The sequence below is a fragment of the Microcaecilia unicolor genome, chromosome 4 (genome assembly GCF_901765095.1).
Source record: "Microcaecilia unicolor chromosome 4, aMicUni1.1, whole genome shotgun sequence".
Classification (NCBI taxonomy): domain Eukaryota; kingdom Metazoa; phylum Chordata; class Amphibia; order Gymnophiona; family Siphonopidae; genus Microcaecilia; species Microcaecilia unicolor.
In genome coordinates, this window is record NC_044034.1 from 83,441,928 (window position 1) to 83,457,635 (window position 15,708).

A 15,708-nucleotide genomic window follows, 5' to 3' on the forward strand; every position below is an offset into this window, starting at 1 on the left:
GAACTTTAAGTTCAAACTGTGCCCTTTTAGAGTTGACATCGGCCAGCAATTACCAGAAGCCTGATTTACTTAGCTTTTCCATAACAGATATATAATAGGAAAAAGCCTCCCTACATCAGGTCCTTATTATTCAATGACACCAGAAAACAAAAACAACAACAAAGCACTTTTATATATGCATGTTTTTTGTCATACCAGGCCCTACCAGAAATTTAAAAGTGTCGAAACACTTATTTTAGACTTATCATCACTGAATAGTTATCAGTTGTAACCTGGCATGCAAACTACACCAGACTCTATTACCTCCATGCTCTTTGATTTAGTAAAGGAAGAGGAAGCACTACAGGGACTGCAGACTATGGCAGCCTGCGCGTCATCGCTCCTCTCGATGGCCCTGCCGGGAGAGCGGCAGAGCGCGCTGTCAGTGCCGTGTCCATGGAGACGCCTCCTCGCGGCCCTCTCACATTCCCGCAGCACGCCGGCTTCAGTTGCCATGGCGGCCGTCCGCACGCCGAGGGGCAGTCGCGGGCTCTGATTGGTTGGTTTCAACAGACGCGGGCGGATTGAAAATAATTAGGAGCGCTCGTGCGGCGCTGGCTAGGAGTAGAGGAGAAGGCGGTGCATAAACACAGCTGATTGAGTTCAGGTTCCGCAGCAGGGCGAACGCTTCTCCAATCACCGGGCGAGCCCAGCAGCTTCCAATTTAGAGCGTAGCCCCGCTCCCAGCCTCTCTTCTTCCCTGTCCAGTTACTCTATTAGCGGAGAGTACTTTGTCGCCTGCTCCGCAAGTATTTTTTTCCCCTCGCTCTTCTTTGTTGTTTTCCTTTGAATGCTTGTGGCTGGGTCCTGGTTCTTGGTCACTGGCTCCGAGTTCGGGCGTGCTCTGGGCCCTTTGTGTACGGGAGCGTCCAAATAAGATAGGTGCTGCTGAAGGCTTGTTTGGCGCACGCTGCGGTTCCTGCAGCATGGGGGGCTCTGATCTCGGGGGTGCTGCTGAGACTGAAGTTGTTGCTGGAATTGGATGGATTTGGGAAATCCGTTATGTTTTTGTATGAGGGCAGTGCTCGGGTGTCCGATTTCTCTTGCCGTATGAACGAAGCCTGTACCTTGGCATTAGTTCTAATTCGTTTAGGTGGTGTGCTGGTGAAGATACTTTATCTTTCCACACTCATTCACTCTTAGATGGGTACTATTACTAGACTAGATTTACTATGAACTGCTATAGTGAAACGGGCTGATGTTATCTTTAAAAAAATATGCTTGCTAAATAATTTGAATTGCGGCCCGGTAAATAAAATAACTTAAAAAAGCAAACAAAAAAACAGTATTTGCAAGTGAGTTGGTACCCCGCTGTCGCCTTATACGTTTTTCTGTTGGATCACTTTGGTTTTTGTAGTTAAAATAGTAGATTAGCGAAGTAGAAGACCGATTGTCCTATCCAGTCTGTTCTGCTATTCTATATCCCAGCTGCTGGCCATAGTCGATCCACTACTTGTAGGTCATTGCTACTTATTCCATTTTTTTCTGTTGTACTTCAATTCCCTGTGAATAGTGCAGCGAGCTTTGATTCTGGTGAACTGGGCTCAGTTCCTACTGTAGCTTCTTATGACTCTGAGTATGTTGCTTCTTAACCCTCCCATGCCCCAGGTACAAAATGAAGTGCCTCTTTGTAATATGTAAGCCACTTTCTTTTTAACTACAGGAAGATGGGTATATCAAGCTCCATTCCCTTTCCCTGTATTTTTCTGGATAGTTTCCCAATACAAGATATCAAGCTTTACCTAATCAGTGCTTCCTCCCCTTCCCCCATCTTTATGCATCACATGGTTTGTAAAGTCGAGAGACAGGAGCCAGCTCTGTGGGGGCTTATGCACCTCCAATATTGAAAAAAAAAATCTTGATTGTGCCCAGGGATGGATGGGTAATTTCCACTGGGTTTAGCACCCCCCAATCACTTAGAAAAGTTAGCTCCCATACGTAGACTAGTGGTTAGAGCAGTTGACTGAGAAGTAGGAAAGCTAGTGTTCAAATTAGTGATGTTCCTTGTAATTTGGGCGTCACTTAACCCTCTGTTGCCTCAGGTACAAACTCAAGGGTGTTTGTTTTTCTCCCTTATTTGTAGTAGGGCCCACAGAAATAGAATGAGTCTTGCGTAATCTTTAGTAAAAGACCCCCTTAAACTGTAACCTGTCCAAGAGCAGGGTATTACCTAGTACAGTGGGGTGCTTCCAAGCTTGTTAGATTTTCAGCCTATCCACAATAAGTATTCATGAGACTTGTATTTACTACCTCCACAAGTGCAAGCTTAACCTTTGGACCAGGTGAGGCTCTGGCTCAGGGCACCAAATGCCTGAGCCTGTGATGTCACTGCTCCTATACGTTAAGCTGGCTCAGAGCTTACCTGGCAGTGTTGTGTGTGCAGGGGAAAAAAATCAGCAACCACCTTCCTTGCCTCCCCCTGTAAGTTTAAAGGCAGTTTCCCCTCCCAAACAGTATTTTGCCCAGTTCTACCCGCATCACACCCAGTGTCTTCCTTCTGCTGCACCCCTTTGACATAACTTCCAGTTTCCACAGGGGTGAGGCCGAGGGGAGATGCAGGGGCTGATGTGGGTAGCATTGGGAGAAATGCTATTAGTGTTCAGGAGGGGGGAAACTGCCTTTAAAGGTAGTCAGGAGGGGGGTGCACAAATGGGAGGGTGCCAAGCCAAAAGTTGGTTTATGACCCCGCTGGCCCTGGTCTCCAGTACGTACAAATCTTAGTGTGTGTGCACATGTAGGGAACTCAAGGATGATCTGTAAGCATACTGCACACAGTTTACCATGGTCTTCAACTTCACTGAACAGGTATAAGCGGAATCCACCTGTCTTCTGGGAAGTTGTAGTCTGTGGGTACCAACACCCCCATGTTCTGCAGTATTACTAGGTTGTACTGTTTATTTATGCCTTTGGTTTATTTTTCACCTCTCGTTGCCTCTTTTCTTGTGTGTGATCAGCAACCTATTGACCTGGTTTTTATCAAACAGAGAATATAATGGCAGAAGAGGAGTATGCATACATCTAGTCAACTCTGTTTCATTCCTGGTGCAATACCACAGATCTTAGCTGATCTTTTTAATACTGCTCACGATTCTATGTACTTATCTCATGCACTTCTACAATTCTGTTTTTCCTCAGGCATGGATCTAGGTCAGGGGCTCTAAATCTAGTCCTCAGGACACACCTAGCCAGTCTGGTGGTCAGGATACCCACAATGAATATGCACGAGAGATATTTACATATAATGGAGACAAGGTATGCACATTTCTCATGCATATTCATTGTAGGTATCCTGACCACAAGACTGGCTAGGTGTATCCCAAGGTCTAAGCTGAGAACTCTGATCTAGGGTTAGGTAACTACCTAGGGCACCAGACATTGAAGTTGCCAAGTACCAAGGTCAAAAAGGAGTCTTCTCCCACTTTAGGGCTGTGCTCTGGTGCCACTTTTGAGGTGGCACTTGGGCCAACCCCCCCCCCCCCAACTTTCCAGTCTCTGGTGGGCCTTCTGGCTGGATGAGCTACAAGGGCGGATCACTGCCTTCATCTTCCAACCCTACCTATGAGTACCACTCTTAAATACAGCTCTGGTTTGTTTTCACTGGTAGTTTGTTCTGAATTCAGTGTCCTTACATTGAAGAAATATTTCTTGATGTTACAGTAATCCAAAGTAACTTCTGAAATTTTTCTTTATTACATGTGAGTAGAATAACTACTGGAATTTTTTTTCCCGGATGGTAGAGATCATTTTTTAATTTGCAAACTTTTTTCCTCTGTTTGTAGCTGGTGGTGGTTGAGTTTTCAAAGATGCGTCGTGGTGTCTCATCCAATGGCTTCCTCAGAGCTGCTACCTCATTCACTGCCACCGGGGGACAAGAGAGCGCCCAACTTCTCTTCCCTTTCCTCAAGAATGAAGCTGTTCCTCAAATTCCCAACTTGCCCCAGAGACTTGCACCAAGAACTGTTCTGGGAGTGTTGAGTGAGAATGAGCAGCACCGAAGATCATTTGGTCAGGTAGATTAATGCAGTTTTCTAACAAAAAAAAACCCCAAAAACTGTCTGTCTTTTTTTTTTTAATGTAGTGTATAATTTTTCCCCCCCGATACCAGCAGTTACCAGTGACGGTGTTGGTTGATAGCACTGCTTTCTTGCACACTTCTGGCATAAAAGGGTGTGCATATCCTGTGATCATGTTGCCTTGATTTTAGTAGCAAGTATTTGTCACAAATTCTAGGTTTCCCACCTGCCAATCTCAGTGAAAAGTGACTAAACTGAGGATCTAACGAATTCTGTTAGAGCAAACATTTGTAACAGAACAGTACAAACCCCATCCCTTTTTATGTTTAAAAAAAAATAAAATTTGAACATATAACTTTTTTTTTCCAGACTGCTTATGGGCCCCATGACATGAACAATCAGCCATTCTCAACATTTTAGATTCTCTTTTCCCAGAGACCCTCGCATATGCTCTGGTGAGGAAGTAGCTGATAGAATGGAATGGTGGGCTAGTAGAGAGATCAACAACTAAATAGTGTATCTGGTGGGGAGCAAAGGCATCTTTAGCTGAAGAACAGGAGGAATGGAGGCAGCTGTGTAGAAATAGGAAATGCACTCCAACCACACAAGCCTCTGACCCCACAATCCTCCTTCTCCCTCCCATTTGTAGACTATCTGTACACACTTTCTACTTTAACTCCCTGGAATAACTAATGCATGGTCTGGTCATAGAGTAAAAAAAAAATTGATTTTACACTTTGAGAACGGTGCTTGAGGGCTGGTCATAGAAGCACTCCAGTTTACATGGCTTGAAGGAAGTGAAGTAGGTAGCTTTTAATAGCTTTAAATATTGACCTACTTAGCTGTTTCACTAATGCAAATCCTGAGAATTTCTTTTCTCCCCGCAGAATAATTTGTAAAACACTATTTTATTACTTGTGAACCTTAAGGCACATGATTAAATTGATAGTGACAACTTTTTGAGGACAAAACATTGTTCAAGAAGGTTTCAAGTATTTCCTAATCAGAAAGGGACCTCTTAAATATAAGATATTTTGACTTTAAAGAAAATCAATAGAAATCAAACAAAATAAAACATGGAAAAGAAAATAAGATACCTTTTTTATTGGACATAATTTAATGCATTTCTTGATTAGCTTTCGAAGGTTGCCCTTCTTCGTCAGATTGGAAATAAGCAAATGTGGTAGATGACAGTATATATAAAACATCCAAGCATTTCATTGATAGTCTACAGGGTGGGGGTGGGTAGGAGATATGCGTGGGATCATCAAAGCATTTCAGAGATAGTCTAACAGGATGGGGGTGGATAGGTGAGAGGAGGGTGATAAACTTAGCAATACAACTTTATGGTTTATAATGGGCTAGAAAACCCAGATCTTGTTTTCTTAAGTCCTGTCTGTTGGGTGTCAGAATGATTGAATATTTTGACACCCAACAGACAGGACTTAAAACAAAATCTGGGTTTTCTAGCCCATTATAACCATAAAGTTGTATTGCTATGTTTATCACCCTCCTCTCACCTATCCACCCCCATCCTGTTAGACTATCTCTGAAATGCTTTGATGATCCCACGCATATCTCCTACCCACCCCCACCCTGTAGACTATCAATGAAATGCTTGGATGTTTTATATATACTGTCATCTACCACATTTGCTTATTTCCAATCTGACGAAGAAGGGCAACCTTCGAAAGCTAATCAAGAAATGTATTAAGTTATGTCTAATCATCTTATTTTCTTTTCCATGTTTTTTGTTTGATTTCTATTGATTACCTTTAAAAGTGGACTAACATGGCTACCACACCTCTCTACTCAAGACTTTAAAGAAGTAAGGGACCCTTTTACTAAGTTGCATTCGGCACTCTCGTACACTTAACGCAGCTTAAATAGCAATATCACAAGATGGCATATCTGGGTTTAAAAAAAAAGGTTTGGGCAAGTTCCTGGAGGAAAATTCCATAGTTGGCTATTGAGATAGAAATAGGGACAACCATTGCTGTCCCTGGGATTGGTAGCTTGAAATCTTGCTACTATTTTCAACCTGAATTAACCACTGTTGAAAGCACGATACTGGGCTGCACAATCATTGGTCTGATCCAGTATAGCTATTATGTTATGTCTAGTGGCAACTGAGAAATTAGCGCACACTAATTTAGATGCTAAAATTTGTATTTTGTTTATGGGAGGGGAGCATGTTGGGGCTAAGAGGGGGTGTTCCTGCACTAAACGTGCACTTGGCTGATTTTTTTTTTTGTACTAATGACCATTTTATAGTTGCAGTAAAATGGCCTTGGCTCACCCTTCTGTGAGTTGTTTTCCACACACTAAGGCTATTTTTTGCTGCAGCTTAGTAAAAGGACTCCTAAGTGACTATTCTAAAGAAGAACAATTTGTTAGGACAGGTTCAGATGTTCACAGTGGGGAAGATTTATCTCTTCTTAAATGTTATATAAAGATCTTCAGTTAGTGATGTTGATATACATCTATCTATAGTTTCATAATCTTGGTGTTGTAAGTTTAGGTGTCTTATTTTCAAGCTAATTAGGTGCTTTAAGAGGGTACTAATTTGTGCCTAAAAGTCAATTTCATGAAATAACCAATGCACAATTTTCATTGGATTCTTTTTCTTATGTGCCTTTTATTAAAATGATGTACACATTGCCTAGCTTCATTCCCAGTAGTCACATGCCTTCTCAGTCTTCCTCCTCTTCCTGGGCCTATGCAGTCTAATAGATTAGAGCTAAAGGGGAGAAAGAGAAACATTCTTTCTAGTAACACCATACTCTGAACCCACTACACTTTTTTTCCTGTTCTTATGGTAGTATATGTCTCCGTTCCTACGCTGTCTCTCTTCTCAACCTATGTCAACCACCCCACTAGTGCTATGCCTGATTCTGTTGTGGCAATGGTCATCTTCCTGCTCCCTCAGTTACCGTGAAGATGTCTGTCATTTGAGTGGAACCCACTTTTTCTGTTAACATTATCCGACTACAGTGGCAGCAGTTGGATGTCTTGACTGTTGCAAATGAGGATGATTAAAACCTAAATTCTCATCACAGGATTTCCGTTTAACTGAAAAGCAAAAATGCTTTATATGTAGCAGAAGAATTTATTTTTTGTAAAACTCATTAGCATTTTGGCTTTTCATGTTGCTCCAACATTTTTCAATATTGTCTTCTATAGTAGTAGTCCTTGTTGATCTTTTCTCAGTAATTAGTGCTAGATGACATCTAAACATTTTGTCATCTTAAGCTTTTTATATTGCTTTCTGTCAGTTTTCAATTTTCTGTTGCTTTTGTACATTTGTCCAAACTAAAGTCATTCTTATGTCTGAATCATTAGTTTTGGTAGTTCATTCAAATACTGAGCACAGAAGCTCTATAGCTTCAAATCATTTGGAGTTATTAAAGCTAAATTCATAGTCCAATGAGTTAATAGGAGTACTTGGTGAAATTAGTGCCGAAGTATTAGTGGTGGTGGAAGAATATCCCAGAAATATTCTTGGCTGGATCTTGAAATGAGGGATAACATTGTCCTTCATAACTTATGTGGAGGGTGAGATGCTGTAGTCCATGCTTCACTAAGATTTCTAAATTTTCATGTCCGATAATGGCTTTATTCAGCATTAACTGGTTTCTTGTTCCATATGCTCATCTTTTTCTGTTCTAGCCCTATTGAAATCTGATCTAGCTCTATCTATTGCAGTGAGCAGCTTATATTTTGGGCACCTACACACAATTATCACTCTTCAAGGCCATTCTCGAAGCTTCTTTATTCTCCAAAGCATTCCCTTCCAAGCCTAGATGAGTTCCACCTTGCCCCTTGCTGTTCCATTTCACTGTCTTGTCATTCCTTTTCATAATTCCTATAAATTTTAATATTGATTGTATTATGCCATATTTTATAATTCCCATTGTAACCTAGGTATCCTTCTGTTTCTTCCCTTCCCTCTTTCTTAATTTTTTTTACATTGTGTACCATTTAGATAATTTTTATTTGCAGTATATTACATTTTCAACTTGGGCAAGCAAGTTATTGGGTAGTAGCTCTTGAGATGTTACTTGGGGGAAATAGTTCTTGGTGGTTCAGTCCATTCTGTAAATCGGATATTTCATTGTTCTCTTGTGCTTTAACAATTCCCAAATGTGTCTCGGCACTTCAGTCAATTACATTTTTCAGGATCTATGCAATAAACTTGCATGAGAAGTTTATATGCATTGCATCCATATTTGTGGAGGAATAGCCAAGTGCAATTCTTCTCACCCCTTTCTGGATGCACACTAAGAGGCTCATTTTCAAAGCACTTAGCCTCCCAAAGTTCCATAGAAACCTATGGAACTTAGCCTCCCAAAGTGCTTTGAAAATATGCCTCCTAGCCAGTTAGATTTTCAGGATTACCACAACAAATATGCATGAAAAATTTGCATTTGGAGGTGGCTTATTGTATGCATATTCATGAGTAGAGAGTGAGCTGAGAACTATGGAAACCAGGTTCAAATCTCTCTGCTCCTTGTGACCTTGGACAAGTCACTGAACCTTCCATTATCTTAGGTAAAATATAGATTGTAAGCCCTCCAGGGGTAGGGAAATACCCACTGTATGTGAATGTAACTCACCTTTCGCTACTGAAAAGTTGTGAGCTAAATTCAGATTTGGGAATTGATAGGACTCCCTTAAGAACTCTAGCTTTGTGTGAACTGCAACAATAAGATTTGTAATCCACTTAATTTGATATGGATGGCATAAAAGTGAATAAACATACATGAGATAATAAAGTACACTGATTAATACAGGTTATATATAATCTTTTGGGTTTTATCTATGGTATTTCTTCTGTGAAACTTGGCATATCTGGAACTTGGATCAAATAGATCACAGAAAAATGGCCCTGAATCATTCTGAAAGCCCTTTTTAAAGTATACTTCTGTAGGCTTCCTCTTCTGGGTGGTAAGTAGGGGTAAATGTGTTGAGGTGATCAGTGATAACAGTATCAATGCATTTATAGTATCGGTTTCAAAGAGATTTTTTGCATCCACTATTTTCAACCAAGGGGTTAAGTGTGGTATTTGCCTTCTACTGTAAGAAGGATTTGTAACTGGTATTTTTGAGAAGGCAGTAAACATTTATTTCAGAAGTTTTTGATAAATTAAAGTTTAAATTTCATGGTAGATATGTTTTTTTTATAGTGAGTTATTTCATAATTTTGTAATTAGAGAGATGTAGGTTAGTATATTCTTGCAATTGTCCATGTATTATTTGTAATCGCACGTAGAACATAAGGAAGCTGTCTACTAGAAGAACTATGTATGTATCTTGTATTCTCCGAGGACAAGCAGGCTGCTTGTTCTCACGACTGGGTGACGTCCGCGGCAGCCCCCACCAACCGGAAAAAGCTTCGCGGGACGGTCGGCACGCAGGGCACGCCCACCGCGCATGCGCGGCCGTCTTCCCGCCCGTGCGCGACCGCTCCCGCCAGTTCCTTTTTTTCCGCGTCTGGAGAGAGTCGTGCTTTGCCGCTCTCTCTATTCTCAGCCGCCGGAAAGTCGATCGCGTTTACGCGAATCGTTTCTTTTTTCTATTGGTTGTACACCGCCCGGTTTTCTTTTAAAAAAAAAAAAAAAAAAAACCTGAGCGTGTGGAGCACGCGCTCCCCTTTTTCCCTCGCTTCTAGCGGGGACGCCGCGTTGCGGCCTAGTGGCCGCACGGTCGTTTTCCCCTTTTTCGAGGTGTGATTTCCGCCACCATCGACGACTTTGACTTCGCCGACGCGATTTTTCCGTCGATGTCCTCGAAGGTCCCAAGTGGATTTAAAAAGTGTGGTCGGTGCGGCCGGCCGATCTCGCAGACCGACACCCACGCTTGGTGCCTCCAGTGCCTCGGGCCGGAGCACAATCTCAAGTCGTGTCCCCTGTGTCTCGGTCTCCGGAACGGACTCAGGTTGCGAGGCAAGTTCTACGGGACCGTCTTTTTGGAACTTGCGCCGGCCCCCTCGACGTCGACCTCGACGGCATCAGGTATCGACGCACCGGTCCTTCGGTACACGGTATCGATGCCCGAGACATCGGCACCGTATGGCATCGACCCCAGGAGAACAGGTCCCGTCGGCCCGCCGGTTCCTCCGGTGAGGGTAGAGGTGAGAGGCCGCGTGGGCAGTCGGCCCGGTCACTCACTCAGCCATGGTCCACGGGACCGAACCCTGTCTGACCCGGTTCCCTACGAGACGAGGGGGATCGTCCTCCTCCTCCTCCATACCTCCCGGTGCCGGTGACGTGCATCGCAAGAAGGATAAGAAGCGTCGTCACCGGTCGACCTCGGGTTGCATCCGGACATAGGAGAGGAGGGCGACGCCGAAGCGTCCACGTCGAGGAGGAGAGGTCCCATCGGTGTGGAGGTACCGATGCGTCAGGGTTCCGGCACCTCCGTGCCGTCTCCTGGCCCCCATCAGCTTCTGGCGCCGACACACTACCAGCCCCACGCCTTTCCCGGCAGCGGGCCTGGACGAGTGCTCAGAGCCATCCTTCCGGGGATCCTGGAAGGGCTGATGCGCCAGGCTGTGCCGGCGCCGGGGGTGCTTGCGCCCTCAGCGCCGATGTCTGTGGCGCCGGCGAGCTCTAGCCCGGCGCTGGGGCCGTCGACACCGCCGCCGCTTGCGGCGCCGGTCTCGACTGCTACGCAGGTGGAGTCCCCGTCGACGTCGATGGAGGGAGCTCCGTCCCCGCAGGCGCGGGAGTCCACCGCTCGACGACACCGAGACCTCGGTGCCTCGACGTCGAGCCGGGTCCGGTTCAGGACTCAGCTACATGAGCTTATGTCCGATACCGAGGATGAGGCCTCGTGGGGGGAAGAGGAGGACCCCTAGATATTTCTCCTCAGAGGAGTCTACGGGCCTTCCCTCGGACCCCACGCCTTCACCGGAGAGGAAGCTCTCACCTCCTGAGAGTCTCTCCTTTGCCTCCTTTGTGTGGGATATGTCTATCAGCATTCCCTTCCCCGTGGTCTCTGTGGAAGAGCCGAGGGCCGAGATGCTAGAGGTCCTCGACTATCCATCACCACCTAGAGAGTCCTCCACGGTACCGCTGCACAATGTCCTCAAGGAGACACTGCTTCGGAAACTGGGTGCGAACGTTAACTAACCCCACCATTCCCAAGAAAGCAGAGTCCCAGTACAGGATCCACTCTGACCCAGAGTTAATGCGGCCCCAATTGCCCCATGACTCGGCGGTCGTGGATTCTGCTCTCAAGAGGGCACGGAGTTCGAGGGATACCGCCTCGGCGCCCCCGGGGCGGGAGTCTCGCACTCTGGACTCGTTTGGGAGGAAGGCCTACCAATCCTCCATGCTCGTGACCCGCATCCAGTCATACCTGTTCTATATGAGCATCCACATGCGGACCAATGTGCAGCAACTGGCGGACCTGGTCGATAAGCTCCCGCCGGAGCAGTCCAGGCCTTATCAGGAGGTGGTCAGGCAGCTGAAGGCGTGCAGAAAGTTCCTGTCCAGGGGTATCTATGACACCTGTGACGTGGCTTCTCGTGCTGCGGCCCAAGGTATAGTGATGCGCAGGCTCTCATGGCTGCGTGCCTCTGACCTGGACAACCGCACCCAGCAGAGACTGGCCGAGTCCCTTGCCGGGGGGATAACATTTTTTGGTGAGGAGGTCGAGCAGCTGGTGGACCAACTGCATCAGCGGGAAACCGCCCTCGACAAGCTCTCCCACCGGGCGCCTTCAGCATCCACCTCAGCAGGTGGACGTTTTTCCCGGGCCCGGCAGGCTGCACCCTATTCTTTTGCAAAGCGTAGGTACAACCAGCCGGCCCGAAGGCCTCATCAGGCACAGGGACAGACCCAGCGCGCTCGTTCTCGTCAACAGCGTGCGCCTAAGCAGCCCCCTGTGCCTCCACAGCAAAAGCTGGGGACGGGCTTTTGACTGGATCCACGGGAACATAGCCGCCCTCAAAGTGTCCGTACCGGACGATCTGCCGGTCGGGGGAGGTTAAAAATTTTTCACCAAAGGTGGCCTCTCATAACCTCCGACCAGTGGGTTCTCCAAATAGTGCGGTGCGGATACGCCCTGAATTTGGCCTCCCTGCCACCAAATTGTCCTCCGGGAGCTCAATCTTTCAGCTCCCATCACAAGCAGGTACTGCAGAGGAACTCTCCGCCCTTCTCAGCGCCAATGCGGTCGAGCCCGTACCACCCGGGCAGGAAGGGCAGGGATTCTATTCCAGGTACTTCCTTGTGGAAAAGAAAACAGGGGGGATGGTCCCATCCTAGACCTGAGAGGCCTGAACAAATTCCTGGTCAAGAAAAGTTTCAGGATGCTTTCCTTGGGCACCCTTCTGCCAATGATTCAGAAAAAAGATTGGCTATGTTCCCTGGATTTAAGGACGCATACACTCACATCCCGATACTGCCAGCTCACAGACAGTATCTCAGATTTCCGCCTGGGCGCACGGCACTTTCAGTATTGTGTGCTGCCCTTTGGGCTCGCCTCTGCCCCACGAGTGTTTACAAAGTGCCTCGTGGTGGTAGCGGCCTACCTACGCAAGCTGGGAGTGCACGTGTTCCCATATCTCGACGATTGGCTGGTCAAGAACACCTCGGAGGCGGGAGCCCTCCGGTCTATGCAGTGCACTTACTCGACTTCTGGAGCTGCTGGGGTTTGTGATAAATTACCCAAAGTCCCATCTCCAGCCAACACAGTCTCTGGAATTCATAGGAGCTCTGCTGAATGCCCAGACGGCTCAGGCCTACCTTCCCGAAGCGAGGGCCACCCAATCTCCTGGCCCTGGCCTCGCAGACCAGAGCGTTCTCAGCAGGTCACAGCTCGGCAGATGTTGAGACTTCTGTGTCATATGGCCTCCACAGTTCATGTGACTCCCATGGCTCGTCTTCACATGAGATCTGCTCAATGGACCCTAGCTTCCCAGTGGTTCCAAGCCACCGGGAATCTAGAAGATGTCATCCGCCTCTCCACCAGTTGCCGCACTTCACTGCTCTGGTGGACATTCGGACCAATTTGACCCCTGGGACGTCCATTCCAATTCCGCAGCCACGAAAGTGCTGACGCCGGATGCATCTCGCCTGGGTGGGGAGCTCATGTCGATGGGCTTCACACCCAGGGTCTGTTGGTCCCTACAGGAAAGGATCTGCAGATCAACCTCCTGGAGCTCCGAGTGATCTGGAACGCACTGAAGGCTTTCAGAGATCGGCTGTCCTACCAAATTATCCAAATTCGGACAGACAATCAGGTTGCAATGTATTACGTCAACAAGCAGGGGGGCACCGGATCTCGCCCCCTATGTCAGGAAGCCGTTGGGCGTGCCGGTTCGGCATGCTTCTCCAAGCCACGTACCTGGCAGGCGTAAACAACAGTCTGGCCGACAGACTGAGCAGAGTCATGCAACCGCACGAGTGGTCGCTCCATTCCAGAGTGGTACGCAAGATCTTCCGAGAGTGGGGCCCCCCCTCGGTGGACCTTTTCGCCTCTCAGACCAACCACAAGCTGCCTCTGTTCTGTTCCAGACTTCAGACACACGGCAGGCTAGCGTCAGATGCCTTTCTCTTCATTGGGGGACCGGCCTCATGTATGCTTATCCTCCCATACCTTTGGTGGGGAAGACCTTACTGAAGCTCAAGCAAGACCGCGGCACCATGATTCTGATCGCGCCCTTTTGGCCTCGTCAGATCTGGTTTCCTCTTCTTCTGGAGTTGTCCTCGAAGAACCGTGGAGATTGGAGTGTTTTCCGACTCTCATCTGCAGAACGACGGAGCGTTGCTGCACCCCAACCTTCAATCCCTGGCACTCACGGCCTGGATGTTGAGGGCGTAGACTTCGCTGCGTGGGTCTGTCTGAGGGTGTCTCCGTGTCCTTGCTTGCCTCTAGGAAGGATTCCACTAAAAAGAGTTACTTTTTTCAAGTGGAGGAGGTTTGTCGTTTGGTATGAGAGCAAGGCCCTAGAACCTCGTTCTGTCCTGCACAGAACCTGCTTGAATACCTTCTGCACTTATCAGAGTCTGGTCTCAAGACCAACTCAGTAAGGAATCACCTTAGTGCGATTGTGCTTACCATTATCGTTGTGGAAGGTAAGCCATCTCTGGAGAGCCCTTAGTAGCTCTCGATTCCTGAGAGGCTTTGCTCTTGTCTATAAGCCCCCCTATCAAGCCTCCCACAGTGTCATGGGATCTCAACGTCGTCCTCACCCAGCTGATGAAACCTCCTTTTGAGCCACTGAATACCTGCCATCTGAAGTACTTGACCTGGAAGGTCATTTTCTTGGTGGCAGTTACTTCAGCTCGTAGGGTCAGTGAGCTTCAAGCCCTAGTAGCTCACGCTCCATATACCAAATTTCATCATAACAGAGTAGTGCTCCGCACCCACCCAAAGTTCCTGTCGAAGGTGTGTGTCGGAGTTCCAATCTTAACCAGTCAATGTCTTGCCAACATTCTTCCCCAGGCCGCATACCCGCCCTGCTGAACGTCAGTTGCACAATTGGACTGCAAGAGAGCATTGGCCTTCTACTTGGAGCGGACACAGCCCCACAGACAGTCCGCCCAATTGTTTATTTCTTTCGACCCTAACAGGCTAGGGGTCGCCTGTCGGGAAACGCACCATCTCCAATTGGCTAGCAGATTGCATTTCCTTCACTTACGCCCAGGCTGGGCTGGCTCTTGAGGGTCATGTCACGGCTCATAGTGTTAGAGCCATGGCAGCGTCAGTGGCCCACTTGAAGTCAGCCACTATTGAAGAGATTTGCAAGGCTGCGACGTGGTCATCTGTCCACACATTCACAATCACATTACTGCCTCCAGCAGGATTCCCGACGCGACAGTCGGTTCGGGGCAGTCGGTGCTGCAGAATCTGTTTGGGGTGTAAATCCAACTCCACCCTCCAGGACCCGAATTTATTCTGGTCAGGCTGCACTCTGTTGTTCTAGTAGGTCAATTTTCTGTTGTACCCTCGCCGTTGCGAGGTTCAATTGACCTGGGTTCTTGTTTTGAGTGAGCCTGAGAGCTAGGGATACCCCAGTCGTGAGAACAAGCAGCCTGCTTGTCCTCGGAGAAAGTGAATGATACATACCTGTAGCAGGTGTTCTCTGAGGACAGCAGGCTGATTGTTCTCACCTACCCTCCCTCCTCCCCTTTGGAGTTGTGTGTTTCATCTTTTTTTGCTAGTCATTCAACTGGCGGGAGCGGTCGCGCACGGGCAGGAAGACGGCCCGCGCATGCGCGGTGGGCGTGCCCTGCGTGCGACCGTCCCGCGAAGCTTTTTCCGGTTGGTGGGGGCTGCCGCGGACGTCACCCAGTCGTGAGAACAATAGGCCTGCTGTCCTCGGAGAACACCCTGCTACAGGTATGTATCATTCACTATCAGGTGGCCTGGTAGTATTGCACAGGAATGGGTAGCACTGGTCATCAAGTAAAAGCTGTATTTCTCAGAGCCTTTGTCTAACTGAGACTGACTCCTTTTGAAATTAGGGCAATAGTGATCTTGTACACCAGGGATGTCAAACTGCAGTCTTGAGCTGCAAAGTTAGTTTGGGTTTCAATATGAATATTGCTGACCACCCTTGCTGTAAGCATATTTTACCATGGCACTGTATTGAGTGTGTTTAATAAATGGCCCATGGACTAGAGCTGCAGTCAACTTGCATGTG

General features: G+C 47.3%; 1 protein-coding gene across 1 annotated transcript in view; it reads left to right on the forward strand.

Moving 5' to 3' along the window:
* Positions 1-640: 640 nt before the first annotated feature.
* The window catches only part of CCNA1 (cyclin A1), a 51,531-nt gene continuing 36,463 nt past the window's right edge, over positions 641-15,708 (forward strand). The window contains 3 exon segments of the mRNA XM_030199396.1: positions 641-788; positions 3,819-4,049; positions 6,002-6,023. Coding sequence (XP_030055256.1) covers positions 3,843-4,049; positions 6,002-6,023 — 229 coding nt within the window. The 5' untranslated portion in view covers positions 641-788; positions 3,819-3,842.